Source organism: Colobus angolensis, unplaced genomic scaffold (genome assembly GCF_000951035.1).
Source record: "Colobus angolensis palliatus isolate OR3802 unplaced genomic scaffold, Cang.pa_1.0 Scaffold25, whole genome shotgun sequence".
NCBI lineage: Eukaryota > Metazoa > Chordata > Mammalia > Primates > Cercopithecidae > Colobus > Colobus angolensis.
The window spans coordinates 3,551,849-3,571,775 of NW_012115710.1; the positions used below are offsets into that span (position 1 = coordinate 3,551,849).

The window sequence follows — 19,927 nt, forward strand, 5'->3', positions numbered from 1 at the left end:
TCCCAAAGTGCTGGGATTACAGGCTTGAGCCACCGCGCCCGGCAGCTAATTTTTATATTTTAGTCGAGACAGGGTTTCACCATGTTGGCCATCCTGGTCTTGAACTCCTGACCTCAGGTGATCCACCTGCCTCGGCCTCCCAAAGGGCTGGGATTACAGGCATAAGCCACCGTGCCTGACCTGTGTTTTCTTAATTACAACCTATAAAAGATTATTTTGGAGGCCAGGCACAGTGGCTCACCCCTGTAATCCCAGCACTTTGGGAGGCAGGTGGATCATGAGATCAGGAGATCGAGACCATTCTGGCTAACAGGGCGAAACCCCATCTCTACTAAAGAAATACAAAAAAAATCAGCCAGGTGTGGTGGCGGGCGCCTGTAGTCCCAGCTTCTCGGGAGGCTGAGGCAGGAGAATGGTGTGAACCCGGAAGGCGGAGCTTGCAGTGAGCCGAGATTGTGCCACCGCACTCCAGCCTGGGCAATAGAGCGAGACTCCATGTCAAAAAAAAAAAAAAAAAAAAAAAGATTATTTTGGGGTATACTGATATAGAAGTTGACTGGAGCCAGGTATGGTGGCCCACGCTGTAATCCCAGCACTTTGGGAAGCTGAGGCAAGTGGATCACTTGAGGTCAGGAGTTCGAGACTAGCCTGGTCAACATGGTAAAACCCTGTCTTTAATAAAAATACAAAAAATTAGCTGGGTGTGGTGGTGCACACCTGTAATTATGGCTTCTCAGGAGGCTGAGGCAGGAGAATCACTTGAACCCGTGAGGTGGAGGTTGCAGTGAGCCGAGATCGTGCCACTGCACTTTAGCCTGGGCGACACAGCAATATTCTGCCTTAAAAAAAAAAAAAAAAAAAATCCACCACCACGACCACCAGCAAATAAAACAGACAAGCCAAAAAACAGCCACAACAAAAACGTTCACTGGGCACAGTGGCTTATGTCTGTAAACTCAGCACTTTGGGAGGCCAAGGTGGGAGGATTGCTTGAGCCCAGGAGTTCGAGACTGGACTGGACAACATGGCAAGACCCCGCCGCAAAAAAAAAAAAAAAATGAAGAAAAGTATGTATCCTCTAGTTGATTAGACAAGATTATATTCAGGTTAAACTTAAGGGGGTTACTTTACGGTAGTTCAATAACAATATTCTAAGGAGATACACAATCAAGTATTTAGGAGTAAATGGCCATAACGCCTACAAGGTATTGGGAATTATTTGTAAAAAGTGTATGTATACAGAGAGAAGGGAGATATGAAACACGCATGCAAATCATAAATAGGGCGGAATGTTGAAACAGGTGATCTGGGCAAAGGGAGTGTAGGTGTTCTTTACACTATTTTTTTTGTTGTTTTTTGAGATGGAGTCTCGCGCTGTCGCCCAGGCTGGTGTGCAGTGGCATGATCTCAGCTCACTGCAAGCTCCGCCTCCCAGGTTCACGCCATTCTCCTGCCTCAGCCTCTTGAGTAGCTGGGACTACAGGCGTCCGCCACCGCGCCCAGCTAACTTTTTGTATTTTTAGTAGAGACAGGGTTTCACCGTGGTCTCGATCTCTTGACCTCGTGATCCGCCTGCCTTGGCCTCCCAAAGTGCTGGGATTATAGACGTGAGCCACCGCGCCCGGCCTACAGTATTTATTCTTTCAACCTTCCTGTTAATTTGAAATTATCAGAGAAAGAAGTTTTTAAAAAGTACCCGTACCTAGCCGGGCGCAGTGGCTCACACCTATAATCCCAGCACTTTGCGAGGCTGAGACGAGTGGATCACTTGAGGTCAGGAGTTTGAGACCAGCCTGACCAACATGGTGAAGCCCTGTCTCTACTAAAAAAATACAAAATTAGCTGGGCATGGTGGCGCATACCTGTAACCCCCAGCTACTTGGGAGGCTGAGGCAGGAGAATTACTTGAACCCAGGAGGCAGAGGTTGCAGTCAGCCAAGACTACACCATTGCACTCTAGCCTGGGTAACAAGAGTGAAATTCCATCTCAAAAAACAAAAAAACAAAAAAACAAAGTACTTGTCCCCCAGGGTCCAGGCTGGGACAGAGGGGATTACTGGAACATAGGGCAGATCCCAGATGCGGCTGGGAAGAGGCAGGTGAGCAGGTCAGCTGTCCTAGGTCCAAGTGAACACCCCTGGATCTCATAACGGTTGCCCCATATCCAGTCCTCACTTTGCCTTTTTATTTTACTTATTTTTTTAGACAGAGTCTCATTCTGTCACCCAGGCTGGAGTGCAGTGGCTGATCTCGGCTCACTGCAACCTTCGCCTCCTGGGTTCAAGCGATTCTCCTGCCTCAGCCTCCTGAGTAGCTGGGATTACAGGCGCCCGCCACCATACCAATTTTTTGTATTTTTAGTAGAAACGGGGTTTCACCATGTTGGCCAGGCTGGTCTGGAACTCCTGACCTCAGGTGATCCGCCTGCATCGGCCTCCCAAAGTGCTTGGATTACAGGTGTGAGCCACCGTGCCCAGCTTTGCTTTGCTTTTTTGCAACAGAACACACCCCTCCAACCCTGCCTCTCTGGAGCGGCTATAGGCTGCCAAGTTGATGACTACATTTCCCAGTATGCACTGCCAGCATGGCCATGTGACTAAGTTCTCCCTCCAGGAATGAGAGTGATCATGAGGTGTGCAGCTACTGGGACGTCACCCCACCCTCTTCCCCATCACAATGGCTGGAACGTGGATGTAGTGGGGGAGCCAACCACAAGGATGGGGACAACACTGGGCTCCCCAACAACCTTCCAGAGCAAAGCTGTCTGCCAATCCTGCACACTTGCCTATCTTCCAAAGCGTTACATGGAGAGATCAACTTCTGTCTTTCTTGGGCCACTGTGTTTTGGGGGCTCCTTGGTACAACAGCTTAGACCTCAAATAAGCACGGAAAAATTCTGAACGGACGGAGTGGTGTATGTTAGAAATGTTCAGGGCGGTTCATGACAGACACTCAGCATTAGAAAGGGGCCAGCTACTGACAGACATGCAACACAGATGGATCTTGAAAGCAGGCTGTGCAGAAGCCAGACACAAAGCACACACTGGGGGCTCGAGGAGTGACTGGTTACGGAGTATGGGGTTTTCTGCAGGGGTGATGAAATGTTTTGAAATTAGACAGAAGTAATGGTTGTACAACACTGTGAATGTACCAACTGAATTCTTTGCTTTATTATTATTTTCTCTTTATTGAGACAAGGTCTCACTCTGTCACCCAGGCTAGAGTGCAGTGGCATGATCTCAGCTCACTACAGCCTTGACCTCCCAGGCTCAGGCGATCCTCCTACCTTGGCCTCCTGAGTAGTTAGGAAGACAGGTGCGTGTTACCATGCCTGGCCAATTGTTTTTTGGTAAAGACGGGTTTTGCCATGTTGCTCAGGCTGGTCTGAAACTCCTGGGCTCAAGTGATCTGCTCGCCTCGGCCTCCCCAAAGTGCTGGGATTACAGGCATGAGCCACTGCGCCCCGCCATTGTTTGCTTTAAAATGGCTAATTTTACCTCCGTAAAAAAGAACGTACTTATTGTATGATACCATTTAGATAAAGTAGAATAGACTAAAGTGATCTACAGCGCTAGAAATCAGACTAGTGGCTGCTCCTAGAGTAGGAGAGACTGGGAAGGGTATGAGGGGTTTTCTGGGGTGATAAACCACACTACACAGCCAACTGTACACTGGAGACCTGGGCACGGCATGCCATGTAAATGACACCTCAATTACAAACATAAAAGTTTGGAGGCCGCAATTCCACATCTAGGGACGTACGCTGTAGATATATTATCACATAAGAAAAACTGCATTTATAAGGTTATTTCCGGAAGCATCGTTTGAAATCCCCAAAGACTGGAAACCACCTAACTGTCCTCACCCAGGGGTCTATTTAAATAAGTTAAGTCCGTTCAATGGAATACTATGCAACTGTGTAAAGGAACGAGGAAGCTCTTTGTGTACTGATAGGGAAGTTTCTCAAAGAGGCATTGTTCAGTAGATAAAGCAAGATGCACAGTGGTGCACTCAGAATTTTACCTTTTGTGTTGAAAAAAAATGTCTAAGAAAACGTTTACCCTGATTCTAGTCATTAAGAAACAAATGGCCTGAGCGCGGGGGGTCACGCCTGTAATCCCAGCGTTTTGGGAAGCCAAGTCGGGTGGATCACTTGAGATTAGCAGTTCCAGACCAGCCTGACCAACATGGTGAAACCCTGTCTCTACTGAAATACAAAAATTAGCTGGGCATGGTGGTGGGCGCCTGTAATACCAGCTACTCCAGAGGCTAAGGCAGGAGAATTACTTGAACCTGGGAGGCAGAGGTTGCAGTGAGCTGAGATCATGCCACTGTGCTCCAGCCTGGGTGACAGAGTAAAACTCTGTCTCAAAACAAAACAAGAAAAAGAAACAAACGAATCCAAAGTGAAAGGTGACAACACTGGTCTGAAATCTTTAATACTGCTGATGTCATGAAAAAGTAAGTTGCTAGGGGGCTCACATCTGTAATCCCAACACTTTGCGAGGCTGAGGTGGGAGGATCACTTGAGGCCAGGTGTTAGAAACTAGCCTAGGCAACATGGTGAGACCCAATTTCCACAAAAAATTAAAAATTACTTAAGCATGGTGGTGCATACCTATAGTCCCAGCTACTCAGGGGGCTGAGGTGGGAGGATCACTTGAGACTGGGAGGTGAAGGCTGCAGTGAGCCATGATTGCACCACTGCAATACAGCCTGGGCAAGAGAGCGAGACACGTCTCAAAAAATGAAAAAGTTGCCATGACAATGTGTGTTATCCTAAGTTAGAATTTGGATTAAAAAAATAAAATTATGGGCCAGGCGTGGTGGCTCATGCCTGTAATCCCAGCACTTTGGGAGACCGAGGCAGGCGGATCACCTGAGGTCTGGAGATTAAGACCAGCCTGACCAATGTGGTGAAACGCCATCTCTACCAAAAAAATACAAAAATTAGCTGGGTGTGGTGGTGGGCGCCTGTAATACCAGCTACTCAGGAGGCTGAGGCAGGAGAATTGCTTGAACCTGGGAGGTGGAGGTTGCAGTGAGACAAGATTGTGCCACTGCACTTCAACCTGGGCAACAAGAGTGGAAAAAAAAAAAATGAAATTATTGGCCAGGCGCAGTAGCTTATGCCTATAATCCCACCCCTCTGGGATTATAGGCGTAATGGCTCGCGCCTATAATCCCAGCCCTTTGGGAGTCCAAAGTGGGTGGATCACCTGAGGTCAGGAGTTTGAGACCAGCCTGGCCAAAATGAAATCTGTCTCTACTAAAAATACAAAAAAATTAGCCAGGCATAGTGGCGCATGCCTGTGATTCCAGCTACTCGGTAGGCTGAGGCAGGAGAATGGCTTGAACCCAGGAGGCAGAGGTTGCAGTGAGTAGAAATAGCGCCACTGCACTCCAGTCTGGGTGATAGAGCGAGCCTCAGTCTTGGAAAAAAAAAAAAGAAAGAAATTATTAATAGCTTTGAAGAATATTACAGGGACACATGACAGATCTAAATAAGGACTGTCTATTCGATACCGTCACTGTCTCATGTTAAACTGCATGACGATGACAATGACACTGTAGTTCTGTGGGCGGACATCCCTGTTCTTAAGAGCTGACTGCTGGAGGCCAGGCACGGTGGCTCACGGCTGTAATCCCAGGACATTTGGAGGCCGAGGCAGGGGGATCGCTTGAGCCCAGGAGTTTGAGATCAGCCTAGGCAACATGGTGAAACCCTGTCTCTATAAAATACAAAAATTAGCAAGGTGTGGTAGCAAACACCTTTAGTCCCAGCTACTCAGGAGGCTGAGGATCAGCTGAGTATGGGGAGTTTGAGGCTGCAGTGAGCTGTGACCACCCCACTGTACTACAACCTGCATGATAAGAGTAAACTCCTGTACAAAAAAAAAGAGTTAGGCCGAGTGCAGTGACTCACACCTGTAATCCCAGCACTCTGGGAGACAGAGGAAGGTGGATCATGACGTCAGGAGTTCAAGACCAGCCTGGCAAAGACAGTGAAACCCCGTCTCTACTAAAAATACAATAATTAGCCAGGTGTGCTGGCAGGTGCCTGTAATCCCAGCTACTCAGGAAGCTGAGGTAGGAGAATCGCTTGAACCCAGGAGGCGGAGGTTGCAGGGAACCAAGGTTGTGCCACTGTACTCCAGCCTAAGCGACAGAGCAAGACTCCGTCTCAAAACAAAAAAAACAAAAACAAAAAACAAACAAACAAAAAACCCCAGGAGTTAACTGCTGGAGTTTTCAGAGGCGAAGTATCATGATGACCACAACTTTCAAATAGTTCAGCCACAAAAAGGACAAAAGGTACAGGTACACGTGTGTGCTTGGATAAAGCAAATGAGGTATCATGCCAACAGTCAGTGAATCGAGGCAAAGGGCCGTGGCTGTTCACTGTACTCAATTTGTACCTTCTCTGCAGGTTTGAGACTTTTCAAAATATTAAGGGGGAAATATATAAAATGAAAATAGTAACAATTTTACAAGGTGGACAGAAGAGTATGTGTAAATCTTTTTGCTTTTAATGCAGGGAGTATGTAGAAATCTGTTTTATTTTAATGCAGAACATATGTATAAATCTATTTGCTTTTAATGCATCATTCTACAAGGACAGCTAAGAAACTGGTTTCCTGGGGGACAGGGTAGAAGAAGACTTCATTTGCTAACTGCTTTATTGAGCTATAATTCACATACTATACAATTCATCCATTTAAAGTATATATAGTTCAATGGTATTTAGTATGTTCAGAGTTAGGCAACCATCACCACAGTCAATTTTAGAACTCTTTCATCACCCCAAAAAGCCTACATCCTTTAGCTCTCTCCCCGCATTCAGCTCATCTGCCCCCACTCCTGGCAGCCACTCATCTTACTTTCTGTCTCCATGGATCTGCCTATTCTGGGCATTTCCTATAAACGGGATCTTGGAATACGCGGCCTCTTGTGTCTGGCTGCTTTCTCTGAATGTGTTCGTTGTTCATGTGTGTGGCGGCCTGTCATCAGTGCTGCGTTCCTTTTTTGCTGAGTACTTTTCCGCTGTATGGCAAGAACACGTTTGCAGTATCCGTTCATCAGTGGATGGACATTACGGTTGCTTCCACCTTTTGCGAGTGGTGCAGCCGTGAGTGTGTGCAGGAGGTTTCGTGTGAGGAGGACTTTAGCTGACTCTGCATTTGCGCTCTTTGAGTGACAACCGCGTACATGTGTGACTTATAGGAAGAAGCAAGTATAGTTAGTAGCTCTGGCTTCAGTTGTGCAAGTAGCCGGAGAGACAGGGAGTGATGACCTGCGGGGAGAGACCCGGGTGGGACAGACGAAGCGCAGGGGCTTGTGGGAGCCCAGAGTCATTGCTGGAGCTGCAGGAGGAAGGAAGGAGCCGACTGGCTGCCCTTGGTCAGCTGGCTGTGGCTACGGGGGTGCGGTGGGAGGGACGGTGTCAGCAGGGGCAAAACCTGGGCTCTTGTTAGTACACGGTGGAGGCAGAGCAGCATTAGGAAGGAAAGGCCCCTGTGTCCCTTCTCATCAGCCCTGGCACAGGATGAGAGCTTGGCAAACATCGTCCTCTGCAACTCTCACGGCCGTTCAGTAGCAAGCACTTAACAGAGATTCAGCAGTCAAATGACACCACGCGCTCACTGCAGGCCAGACGCCGGTTTTCTCAATGAGTGAGACACTCATTTCCTCAATAACCTCATCCAATCTTGCCCAATCTCACAGCTTTATTTTGTTTTTTTTTTTTTTGAGGGGGGGACAGGATCTTGCTCTGTTGCCCAGGCTGGAGTGCAGCGGCACGTACATGGCTCACTGCAGCTTTGATCTCCTAGGCTCAAGTGATCCATCCACTTCAGCCTCCCAAGTAACTGGAACCAGAGGCATGCACCAGCCGCCATGCCTTGCTAATGTTTTAATTTTTGTAGAGACGGGATTTCACTATGTTGGCCAGGTTGGTCTCAAACTCCTGGGCTCAAATGATCTCCCACCTCAGCCTCCCAAAGTGCTGTGATTACAGGTATGAGCCACTGCACCCGGCCTCCAATCTCACAGTTTTTTGTTTTGTTTTGTTTTGTTTTTGAGACGGAGTCTCGCTCTGTTGCCAGGCTGGAGTGCAGTAGCGCAATCTTGGCTCACTGCAACTTCCACCTCCTGGACTCAAGCGATTCTCCTGCCTCAGTCTTGCAGGTAGCTGGGATTACAAGCACCCACCACCATGTCCAGCTAGTTTTGTATTTTTAGTAGAGACTGGGTTTCACCATGTTTGCCAGGCTGGTCTCAAACTCCTCACCTCAAGTGATCCGTCCGCCTCGGCCTCCCAAAATGCTGGGATAACAGGCGTGAGCCACCACGCCCGGCCTGGTTAGTTATCTTGTGTCCAGTAAGTCCTGCTAGTAGAACGGGGGCTCCAGGAGAGCAGGGGCATCATCTTTGGTTTCCTGCTCTATCCTGTGCTCCAGGAATGCGGGGGTGCTCAGAAAACATTTTTTGAACGATAAAAGAATAAAGGAACTCAAAGAATCCTCACAAAACCCTCAGTTGCTGCTACGACCTCATTTTACAAAGGCTGGAACGGAGGTCCAGAGACATGAAACTACCTGCCCAAGATGGCACAGCTAGCCCAGTGGGGCACGGCCAGGGTTCAAACTCAGGCAGGCTGGCTCCAGAGCCCCACTGCTAAATCTGTGTGCCAGGCCTGTGCCAGGGGAGATACAGTGGTGACCTCCCCTGGGAGACAACTTTTTCTTTTGTTTGTTCACCACTGCGTCCTGGCTCACACACATCGGCTGAGGGAATGATTAAATAATTGCAAAGGCAACTATTCATTTTTGCTCCACCAGAAAACACCTCCACTTTTTTATTTTGACACAAGATCTCACTATATCGCCCAGCCTAAAGTGTAGTGGCATGATCACATCTCACAGCAGCCTTGAACTCCAGGGCTCAAGCAATCCTCCCACCTCAGTCTTCTGGGCAGCTGGGACCACAGGCATGTGCCACCACACCAGGCTAGTTTTTGTATTTTTTTTTTTTTGATACGGAGTCTCGCTCTGTTCACCCAGGCTAGAGTGCAGTGGCGTGATCTTGGCTCACTGCCAGCTCTGCCTCCCAGGTTCACGCCATTCTCCTGCCTCAGCCTCCGGAGTAAGTGGGACTACAGGCGCCCGCCACCACGTCTGGCTAATTTTTTGTATTTTTAGTAGAGACCAGGTTTCACCATGTTAGCCAGGATGGTCTCGATACCTCCTGACCTCATGATCTGCCCGCCTCGGCCTCCCAAAGTGCTGAGATTACAGGCGTGAGCCACCGTGCTCAGCCTAGTTTTTGTATTTTTTGTAGAGACAGGGTCTTGCTATGTCACCCAGGCTCACCTCCACGCTTTTGGTCTTGTCCTTCCCCTAGGCCTCTGTGACTGCTGCCTCTGGACTGCCTGGGTGTATGTCTTCCTCCCTTACCAGCCAGGGACCTCTGGATGGCAGAGCAAGTACTGACTCTCCTCTGGGACCTTAGCATCACCCAGCATAGGGCTGAGCCCCCAAGAGGCCTTAGGCAGTGTTCACTGCATGAAACTCCACTGCATCCGGAGACTCAGCTCAGGCTTAGCTCCTCCAAGCTGACCAGCTGCTCTTCAGGGTCCCCACAACGCCTTGTGCCACTTCCATTATTACATGTGTGCATGTAGAGCTGGGATCCTTTCAGCCTGTGAGCTTCTCAAGAATAGGAGTCAGTGTCTTGCCCAAGTCGGGGTCTCCAGCATCACTCTGCACAGTGTCTGGTTACTTAAAGACATGTGAGTTTAGGCTGGGTGTGGTGGCTCACGCCTGTAATCCCAGCACTTTGGGAGGCTGAGGTGGGCGGATCACTTGAGGTCAGGGATTGGAGACTAGCCTGGGCAACATGGCAAAACCCTGCCTCTACTAAAAATACAAAAATTAGCTGGGCGTGGTGGTGCGCACCTGTAATCCCAGCTACTCGGGAGGATGATGCATGAGAATCACTTGAAGGTGGAGGTTACAGTGAGCCGAGATCTTGCCACTGCACTCCAGCCTGGGTGACAAAGCAAGACTCTGTCTCAAAAACCAAAAAAAAAAAAACAGACATGTGAGTTGAAACTCCCTGTGAGTATCAACCACACTGGTGAGTCTTCCCTGAGCGCACAGGTTCTTCTCTTGGCTCCCAAAGACTATCACTGCTCCACCATAGCTCAGCACACTCCGGACTGAGATCTCCGGTCCTTCCCCAACCAAACTGGATGATCATTGGCTCCCCAGTGCTCAGCAGAGGGCCTGTTCAAACAGCAGCTGTCAGAAACCCATAAGAGAGGGAAGAGCATTTCAGAGGAGGGAAGGAACCTCTCTAGCGGGAAGAGAGACCTGTCGGGGTAAGTGCAGGAAGGAGAGGCGGCCAGGCGCGGTGTCTCACGGCTGTAATCCCAGCACTTTGGGAGGCCAAGGCGAGTGGATCACCTGAGGTCAGGAGTTCAAGACCAGCCTGGCCAATATGGCGAAACCCCATCTCTACTAAAAATACAAAAAATGAGCTGGGCGTGGCAGCGGGTACCCGTAATCCCAGCTACTCAGGGGGCTGAGGCACGAGAATTGCTTGAACCCGGGAGGCGGAGGTTGCAATGAGCTGAGTTCGCACCACTGCATTCCAGCCTGGGTGACAGAGCAAGACTCTGTCTCAAAAAAAAAAAAAAAAAAAAAGGGCCGGGCGCGGTGGCTCAAACTTGTAATCCCAGCACTTTGGGAGGCCGAGACGGGTGGATCACGAGGTCAGGAGATCGAGACCATCCTGGCTAACCCGGTGAAACCCCGTCGGTACTAAAAAATACAAAAAACTAGCCAGGCGAGGTGCCGGGCGCCTGTACTCCCAAGCTACTCGGGAGGCTGAGGCAGGAGAATGGCGTGAACCCGGGAGGCAGAGCTTGCAGTGAGCTGAGATCTGGCCACTGCACTCCAGCCTGGGCGACAGAGTGAGACTCCGAATCAAAAAAAAAAAAAAAAAAAAAAAAAAAAAAAAAGGAGAGAGCACGGCAACAAGTTCCTTGAGTGGAAGGGCTGAGGCGAGGCACTGACATCGCCCTGCCCACTCCTGGTTCCGCTCTAAACCCTGCCCACTAACTCCCCGACTAATCTCTGCCTTCAGAGCGGCAACCCAACCGGCTTCTCCCTTAGCCTTCCCCATCCAGCCTGCTGCTCAAACCTCAAACCCAAGAGTCATCCTGGACTCTTCCCCTCGCTCCCACGCCCAGTCCATCAGCCAGTCCCCGTGGCTCCACCCACAAAGGTAATCTGAGCCTGATTCCCTCTGCCTGCTGGACTCTCTCTGTCCTAACAGACCTCCCTCCTTCCATTCTTATTCCTGCTACAACCCAATTTCCACTCAGTGGTCAGTGAGTTTTTCAAAACACGGGCGAATCGTGTTGTTTCCACGCTCAAACCCTCCCACGGCTCCCCGCTGAACCTGGAATAAAGGAGAAATTCCATACCAAGGTTTACAAGGCCCTATAGAATCTAGTTCCCCATCATGACTCCGACTTCATCTGTATTACTCTCGTCCCCTCGGCTCCTGCTACAAATACGCCGAGCTCCTTCCACATCAGAGCCTTTGCACTTGAGGGTCCCAGAGCGGCCGATTCTGGCCCATTCCAGCTAAAGCAGCAGGCTCTTCGCTCATTATACTGTTACCCCTGCGTTAGTTCCCTTGTGAGAGCATCTCACAGCCCCAGAGTAGGGCTTTACTGGTGCTGCTATTAACTCATCACTTGTCTATCGTCTGTCTTCCCAAGGCAGGGACTTCTCTGACTTGTTCTTGCTTCCAGAATAGTGCCTGGCACAGAGTACTCAAACACCCAGCGAATCCAGGATAACACCAAACCAGCATGTGCAACCACCCAGTGCCCCCCGCTTCTCCCGGGCCACTGCCCGCCCCACGGGGCCCGGCGCATGCGCCCCCTGCCCGCCGAGGAATTCCACCCCCACCTCGGCCTTTTCCTGTGCGTCCCCGCGCCCTCCCCCAGGAAACCCCTGGCCGCTGCCCCCTCCTGCGCGCCCCCGGGCCAAAGGGTGCCCTCGCAACCCTCTCTCAGGTCTACGTGCCTGGCTGGTCAAGCCCCATTCCCTACCAGGCCCAGTGCCCCGAACTCCCCTTTTCCCCTCTACTCACCTGCTTCAAACAGCGTTTCCCGCCACAGCCTACGCCGCCGTGACCCCTGACTCCCGCGCGCGCAAGCCCAGAGCCGCGGGGCGCCGAGACGGGCCACGCCCCCGCCTGCCCAAGTGTGGGCGAGGCCACGCCCAACCAGGCAGCGGACCACGCCCCGCCCGTTCGATTGCAAGGCAGGCCCCGCCCCCTCCCTCAGCTTGCAAAGTGGCCTCGCCCCCTTGCTGAAAAATTCCCTTAATTCCGCCTCCCCATGACGTGTCGGCCAGAAGCCACGCCCCTCCGTGCGGCAGCGTTCACTACCTCGTGCAGTCTGTGCGCGCCGCTGCTCTGTTCTCTCTCCTCCCACCCTCGTGTGTTGCGCGCGCATCCTCCGCGTCCCCCGCCCGCCTCTCGCCTGCGGCCGCGTAGGAAGCCCTGCCCCGTCGCTGCCCAGCAGCCAGCCGGTGACCTAACACCCGAGATCCCTGCAGAGGCTGGCCGATAAGTGGTGGAGTCCTGGCTTGATCTGGTCTCCATCCTGGCCTCAGTTTCCCCACATGTAAACTAGACTCAACAACGCATGATGGGGACACGTGTGGGGCGCCCAGTACACTACTTTTGGGATAAGGTGATCGTTTTTAACTACTCTCACTTCCGCTGTCCCCCGCACCAAATAAATGTACCTTTAAGTTGCATCTCTCCATGTAACCCCCCCTTTCGCCCTCGATTGGAATTGCTCAATTCAGCTCTTTTAGGGCTAGCACAGGGGCAAGAGAAATTGGAGGAACTTCGTCGCTTGCTCACTCCGAACTCGCAGTGTCCCTCACCTTTCAAACTTTGCACGTGCTGTTCCCTCAACTTGGGAGTCCCAGCCCCTGGGCTCGTTTTAGGTCCCAGCGATTGCCTCTGTTGTGACACCTTGCCTGACTTCCTCTAGCCCCACCACAGTGACACCCTCATTAACGTCCCTATCCCCTGAGTCTTGGTAGGAGGGTGGTTATCTTGTTCCCAGATGTTTCTAGTGCCTAAAATTGTGCCTGACTATAGTAAATGCTCCAGAAACATTTGCTGGGTGAACGTCTCCATCTCTAGAATGGCCAACCCAGTGCCTGGCCCACAGGAGGCCTCAGAAAACACTTGTTGGGACGAAAGTCCAGGTCCCCTCATCCACTTAAGTTCTGTTTATCCTTCAAGGGCGAGTTCTGATTCACCCTGTCCAGGGAGGTGACCCTGAGGCTGTCAGGCCCCTGAACTTTCACAGCAGGCGACACACCACCCAGCACTGGGACCCTATGTGCCACCCCTCCCACCAGCCTGGGGAGACCCAGTCCCACATGCTCAATCAGGTTCAGGGACCCGGTGTCACTGAGGTCCCTAGAAGCCCACGCCCTCTCCATCTTGCACTCCAGCTTTGAGCTGGATTATATTCATATTTTTATTTTCCTGTTTTTGTTTTTAGTTTTTATTAAATAAAAGGAACAGAGGAAGAGGAAGGCCCCTGGTCTCCCAGCCTATGGGGAGAGCCATGGGTCCTCCCCTCCCTCTGTTCAAGGTGCACTGCGTGCTGGGCTTGAGGTGTAAGCTGGGGAGGGAGGGCAGCCGGGAAGGGTCAGCGGTCGGGACCTGTAACCCTTTCACCCCTTCTGGAAGACTTGGTGGGCAGGAAGGGAGCCTCCTGCACCCGGCCGGACTGGGGCTCATCCCAAGGGCTGAGGGCTGGGAGGTCTACAGGCTCAGCCCAGGGCCCCTTCCACCCGAGGAGGAGAAAGGGGTGCCGGCGTCTATCTGCTGGAGGGTGGTCAGGCAAGGCTGTGGGGCTGGGTGGCCGGCCCCTCACTCGTGGACGTCCCAGATCTCTGACAGCAGAGGCGGTAGCTTCTTGTCCTGGAGCCGCAGGGCGAAGACCTGCTCCGAGTGCACGGAGCTCAGCGTGCGCAGGCTCACCAGCTTCATGAGCATGCGCGGGAAGCGCAGCTGGTCCTGAGGGAGGAGGCAGGTGGGCACTGAGTTCCTGCCCGGCCAGGCTCTGGGCGGCCCACCCCAAGAGACAGGAGGGACCCTCTCCGGTCAGGCGTGGGAGCCAGCGTGGGGCCCGCCCCTGTGCTTGGACTAGACCTGGCTCCCAGTCCAGCAGGGTGGGGCCTGAGGAAAGACTGCCGGATGGGACACCAGCCAGGCAGAGCCCAGCCTGGACGAACCAAGTGGGCCGCGGGACGTAGCTGGCTCCGCGCAGAGGCGCTGCGGGGCGTAGCCTACCTGCGGCCTCTTGATGCGCGTGTAGGACAGCAGCGCCTCCACGTAGGGCTGCTGCAGCGCCTCCACGCGGCCCGGCTCCTGTACGTTGGGCCGGTCGGCCGAGAAGATGTTGATGGCGATGAGCAGGGCGTACTCAGCGTCGTCCAGGCCCAGCCGCCGCATGGCCCGCGAGAACTCGAAGATGGGGTTGATGAACTCCACCTGCAGGCCTGCGGGGCGGGAGGCAGTCCGTGACTCTCTCAGCCTGAAACCGGGCCCCAGAGCCTCGCCCCTGGCACCGCCCACAGTCACTGGGGCCCGAAACACAGCAGTAATCACAGCGTTCTTGTCATTTCTGTCCACCTGTGCCCCGTGCCCATGAGAGTGCTGGCACGGAGCAGGTGTGCCACACATCCCGCCTAGTGAGGGAATGAATCATGAGGGTGCATGTTTCCTCGGTATTTTCTACTATCCTGTCACCACCCTCCCTTCCCACCTGGCGGTGGTTGCAGCTTCCCCAGGTCCTATCCTTGCCCCTTCACGAAGGCAAAGGGAAGCTTTTTTTTTTTTTTTTTTTAAAGGGAAGCTTTTAAAACCATCGTGTCGGTCCCTGCACTGGTTTCCACTGCTCAGGTAAAGCCCAAACTCATTCCCACGACTGATTTGTTCGTTCATTCATCGAACATCACTGAGTACCTGCCACGTGCCAGGCCACAGCACTTACATTTGAGGGCCTAGGGAACAGGTCAGACAAACACATGAGGAAGAGGCCCAGCCAGTCAGAAGGCTGTGAGTTCTATGGAACCAGGCAGTGCAGAGAAGGGCGAAGGGCCCTGCTGAGCCATAGTTCTATTTTACACAAGGCGGGCAGGGAAGGCCATGCTGTGGGTGACGCTGGAGCAGTGACCAACCCCAAGGAGGTGAGGGATTGTGAGGGTGACCAACTGTGTGCTGTTCCCAGGACTTGGGACAGGGGGCTACCCAGGCCATGGGACTTTTGGTGTTAAAACTGGGAAGGTCCTGGGCAAAGTAGGACCAGTTGGTCCCCCTAGTTCTGGGCAAAGGAAACGCCCAAGTACAGCATGCCAGGTGGGTGCCAGGAAGAGGACAGAGTGATGGAGGAGGGGGAGAGGGTGGAAGCTGAGGGCAGAGAGTGAGCGAGGCCAGGTCCTAAAGGGCTGTGTGGGCCTCAGAGAGGACTCTAGCTCTTCTCCTAGTGAGATGGGAGCTGTGGAGGGTTCTGAGCGGAGGAGGGATGTGGGCGGCCTCAAGTGCTGACAGGACCCTTCTGCCTGCCCTGTGAGCAGCTCCATCAGGCGGGGGTGGAGGCAGGGGCCCCTCAAGGGGACTCTGGCAGTGTTCCAGGGTGGTGGCAGAGGAGGGGCTGGGAAGGGGTAGGGTGGGATTCCCGACCTCTCCACCCCGTCTCCTTGTGCTCCAGCTGCCTGGGCCTCCCTGTAGTTCCTCCAAACCACCGGCTCTCCCCGACCTCAGGGCCTTTGCAATCGCCAATCCCCCCTGCCAGAAACGCTTCCACGAAGCCCTGTTCTGCTAAGCTCATACTAAAAGGGTTACTGGGACCGTCTTGGGTGGTGAAAGGGCCAGGGTAAAAGGAAGGGGAGAGGGTGGGGCTCAGAGAGATGTCGGGAAATGCAGAGGTCCCACACAGATTACGGGACGATGAGGAAGCGAAGCCCTGGTGCATGCTCTGCAGCACTAGCAACGCGCCTCCCACCCTTTTCCTAAGCAGTGCCTCTCACTGCCCAGGCCTTCTTCCAGAAGCCCACCCGCCCAGGTGGCACACCCAGGTCAGCGCTCTCGGAGGGCAGGAAGCAGTGCTCCTGGACAGTAGGGAAGACTGCCCGCTTCACAATGGACCGAGCTCCAGCCTGCCTCCCTTGGGTGAGACCAGGTTTTGGGGTGGGGGGATGCTTTCCCTAGTGCCCACCAAGATGCCTGATATGGTAACAGGGCTCTTCTGTCTCAACTTCCACTGCAACCCACTGTACAGAGTCGGCACTCAATACATGCTTTTTTTTTTCTTTTTTTTTTTGAGACAGGGTCTCACTCTGTTGCCCAGGCTAGAGTACAGTGGCGCAATCTTGGCTTACTGCAACCTCCGCCTCCTGGGTTCACGCCATTCTCTTGCCTCAGCCTCCCGAGTAGCTGGGACTACAGGTGCCCGCCCCCATGCCTGGCTAATTTTTTGTATTTTTAGTAGAGACGGGGTTTCACTGTGTTAGCCAGGATGGTCTCGACCTCCTGACCTCGTGATCCGCCCACCTCAGCCTCCCAAAGTGCTGGGATTACAGGCGTGAGTCACTGTGCTTGGCCAATACCTGCTTTTTTTGAAAAAAATAGAGACACGGTCTCTTCTGTTACTAGGCTGGAGTGCTGTGGCACAATCACAGCTCACTGTAGCCTCAAGCAATCTTCCCTCCTCAGCCTCCTGAGTAGCTGGGCCTACAGGCACACGCCACCACGCATGGCATACACACTCTTGTCTTGCTCTCACCTTGGCTCAACCCTCACCCCAACTTTGGAGATAAAGAAACAGGGACTCTGACAGGGATGAATTGGCCCCAGGTCTTCCAGCCAGCAGGGGCGCCAAGCCTCCCCAAAGCCTGCCCTGGGCCCTACCTGCGCGGTGGAAGTCGTCCTTGCTATAGGTGAAGTCCTTCAGGAAAGTGATACATTCGGTCTCGTGGTTGTAGCGCCTGGCCGTCTCCAACAGCATGATCTGAGGGTGGCAGTGGGAGAGGGCTCAAGCCCTGTGACCCTTCGGCTGCTAGTCCCTCCCCTGCTGGCCCAAATGGGGGTCTAATCTCACCAGGAATATCCCTTGTCCCTGTCCCCCGTTCTCTCAGTGGGGGCCATCACGTGAGACAGCCCGAGCTCCTTCTTCACTTTGGGCTTCCGCACACGTTGCATTCCCCTCTCCTTAGGATACTCCTTCCCCAGGTGGGCACAAGGTATAGGGGCAGGGGGTTTGATCTGCCTTGTTCTTTGCCATATGCCAACACTTGGTATAGAGCCTAGCATACAGTAGGTGCTCAATACTTACATGTTATCCCTACTTTGATTCAAATGCTAACTCCTCTGAAAAGCCTTTTTGGCAACTTTTCTCTAAAACAGCCTCTCTGGCCTGATCCTCAATGTTCTCAGCCTCAGACCCTTTTTTCTTTTTCTTCTCGGCTCATAGAAGACTCTATTTGCCATGGAATGTCATCCTACAAGGGCAAGGACTGGTCTTGCTTAAACTCTGCTCCCAGCATCTGTCCCGGAGCTATCTCTGGGGTTCCTTGTGGGCAGATGGACCATTACCTCGATGGTGGACGCCTTCAGGAGGGCGATCTGGTCCTCCCGGCCCAGCTGCAGGAAACCAGGCACTTGCTTGGCAAAGTCCACGATCTCCTGGACTGAGATGATGGCCAGCTCCGTGAAGTGGGCGAAGCGCTGCTGGCGGGCATCTCGGGACTGGGGGTCTGCGCCCAGGGGCCAGGGCTGGAACACAGGAGACCAGGGTCACTCCCAGGTCTTTGTGAGCCTAACTTGGGGCGGCCACCTTGAGGCCAAGCCTGTACCCTGGGGGACCCTCCTCCCAAATCCCCTGCCCTCTGGAGCCTCATTCTCCCACACCCTGGGTGATGGCCCAGCCGGCTCTACCCGATTGGGACCATCACACTCAAGGTTGTGGAGAGGGCAGTACCGTGACTTTGGGCTGGTCGGAGAAGGAGCGTTTGTTGCACTGCAGCTGGGCCGCCACCAACTGCTGGATCATTAGTTCTTGAGCTGCTGTTAACTGCACACCCTCGCCTTCCCCGGAGCCCTGGCTGCCTGCCTCAGATCCACCAGGGGACGCCCCAGGCCCAGAGGCTGAGCTGCTGCTGCCCTGCGGCCCCGCAGGCGACTGTGACTGTGACTGCTGCTGCTGCTGCTTCCGAATCTTCTTCTTCCGGATCTGTTCTTCAGAGAGGACGCCTGTAGGGGGATGCAGGCCTCAGCAGAACCCCAGGGCTGGACCAGCGGGCCAGGCCGGCACCGCCCCCTCCCACTGCACTCACACTGCTCCCTCATCCCTGCCTCCTTGCACTTGCGCAGCCGGCACTGCTGGCACTTGCGCCGCATGAAAGCGTCCATCTGGCAGGTTCCACCGCCCCGGCAGGCATAGCGCCGGGCCCCACCACGGACCACACTGCGCCGGAAGAAGCCCTTGCAGCCTTCGCAGCTGAGCACATTGTAGTGGAAGCCGGAAGCCTTGTCCCCGCAGACTCGACAAAGCTCGTGGCCCAGCATCTTCGGGGCTGGGCCCTTCTTTCGCTTGCGCTCTGGCTCCTCTTCAGGATCTGGGATGACTAGGGTGGGTAAGCAGAGGCCATGAGAGAGCCACAGGGAGAAACACGAACCAGAGGGATGGGCCCACAGGAGATCCCCAGACAAAGCGCCAGAGGATGGAGGGATAGAGGAGGTGCTACTCACATTCGGGGAAATTGCAATTCAGAAAGATGTATATATCAAGGAGAAAGCGAGAACAAAAAGCAAACATCAGGGGCCTCCCATTCCCATCTCCATTTCTTTTTCCCTCCCTAAGCCCCCACATCAACTCCAGAGCCCTGTCTCTGGGCCCTGTCTCACCCCAGTCCACGCTGCAGGCTGAGCCGGCCTCATCAGTGCCTGGGACATCAGGGTCCGGACCCCCCGGCCATGGCTCTGGACCCTCCTCCTTTACAGTGGGTGAAGAAGAAGGGGCGCCAGGCTGAGGGGGGCCATTTCCTGGAAGAGGGTGGAATCCGGGAGGGGTAATACAGTGAGCTTCTGCTAGTGTGTGATAACGGCTGGGTAGGGAAGAGAGTCACTCACCAGGCAGGGCGGTATCCAGGGAACTCGTGGTGGGAGAGGACATGGTGGGGTCACGGAGCAGCCTGTGGAATACAGGGGATTGAGAGCCTTGTGGGGCTAAGAAGGGTTGGGTTAGGTCAGTTACAGGTCCTGACAGGGCTTCCACTTTTACTTCCGTCTCTCCAGAGACCCTACTCTCAGCCACAGCCTTGGTTCCTGCCGGCCTACAAACCCTCCCCATCCTTCTAACAGGACCCGCCCCCTTCTGTTCCAGGCCAGCCTTCAGCTTGGTCTTAAGCCCCGCCCCTGCTCTAGGCTCCGCCCCCTCAGGTCCAATCCACCTGCTCTTTCTAGGTAGGGCCTATTCTCCTTTAATCACGCTCTGCCTTCACGGCCTCCATCCCATGTAGTTTCCCCCCAACCTCCTCTTCATAAGGCTGCCTCACTTCTGCCCCATGTATCCCTATTTCTCATTCTGACCCCACCTCCTTCTATTATGCTCCGCCTTCAACCTTCCAGGTTCAGCCCCTAGAGGCCCCCATCATGGGCTTCCCAACACCTTGCCCCGCACCATACGCATCCCTCCCTCCAAGCCTCATCCCTACAACCTCGCTCCAGGTCCCGCCCCATCTCCTCCCATCATGCCCCCCCCACCCTACCTCCTCCCTTCCCGCTGCACCCCCACAACCTCGCTCCAGGCCCCGCC

The 19,927-nt window shown here is 53.6% G+C and overlaps 2 protein-coding genes across 3 annotated transcripts in view; both read right to left on the reverse strand.

Annotated features, from left to right (window-relative positions):
- The window catches only part of POLD1 (polymerase (DNA directed), delta 1, catalytic subunit), a 34,781-nt gene extending 22,558 nt beyond the window's left edge, over window positions 1–12,223 (reverse strand). Inside the window, exon 1 of the mRNA XM_011946505.1 lies at window positions 12,169–12,223. The gene's annotated coding sequence lies outside the window, so the exon portion shown is untranslated. The remainder of the gene's footprint in view (window positions 1–12,168) is intronic.
- A 1,362-nt stretch (window positions 12,224–13,585) lies between these two features.
- On the reverse strand, window positions 13,586–19,855 carry NR1H2 (nuclear receptor subfamily 1, group H, member 2). Of its 2 annotated transcripts, XM_011946318.1 has the most exons (9): window positions 19,830–19,855; window positions 19,243–19,304; window positions 19,018–19,155; window positions 18,447–18,737; window positions 18,092–18,363; window positions 17,707–17,886; window positions 17,023–17,122; window positions 14,404–14,612; window positions 13,586–14,127 (listed from the first exon to the last, which is right to left on the reverse strand). In XM_011946318.1, the coding sequence occupies exons 2-9, from the start codon at window positions 19,283–19,285 to the stop codon at window positions 13,981–13,983; spliced, it is 1,380 nt and encodes a 459-aa protein (XP_011801708.1). In that variant the 5' UTR covers window positions 19,286–19,304; window positions 19,830–19,855; the 3' UTR covers window positions 13,586–13,980. The 2 variants fall into 2 exon arrangements, with proteins under 2 accessions (XP_011801708.1, XP_011801709.1); XM_011946319.1 differs by lacking the exon at window positions 18,447–18,737.
- Window positions 19,856–19,927: the final 72 nt, after the last annotated feature.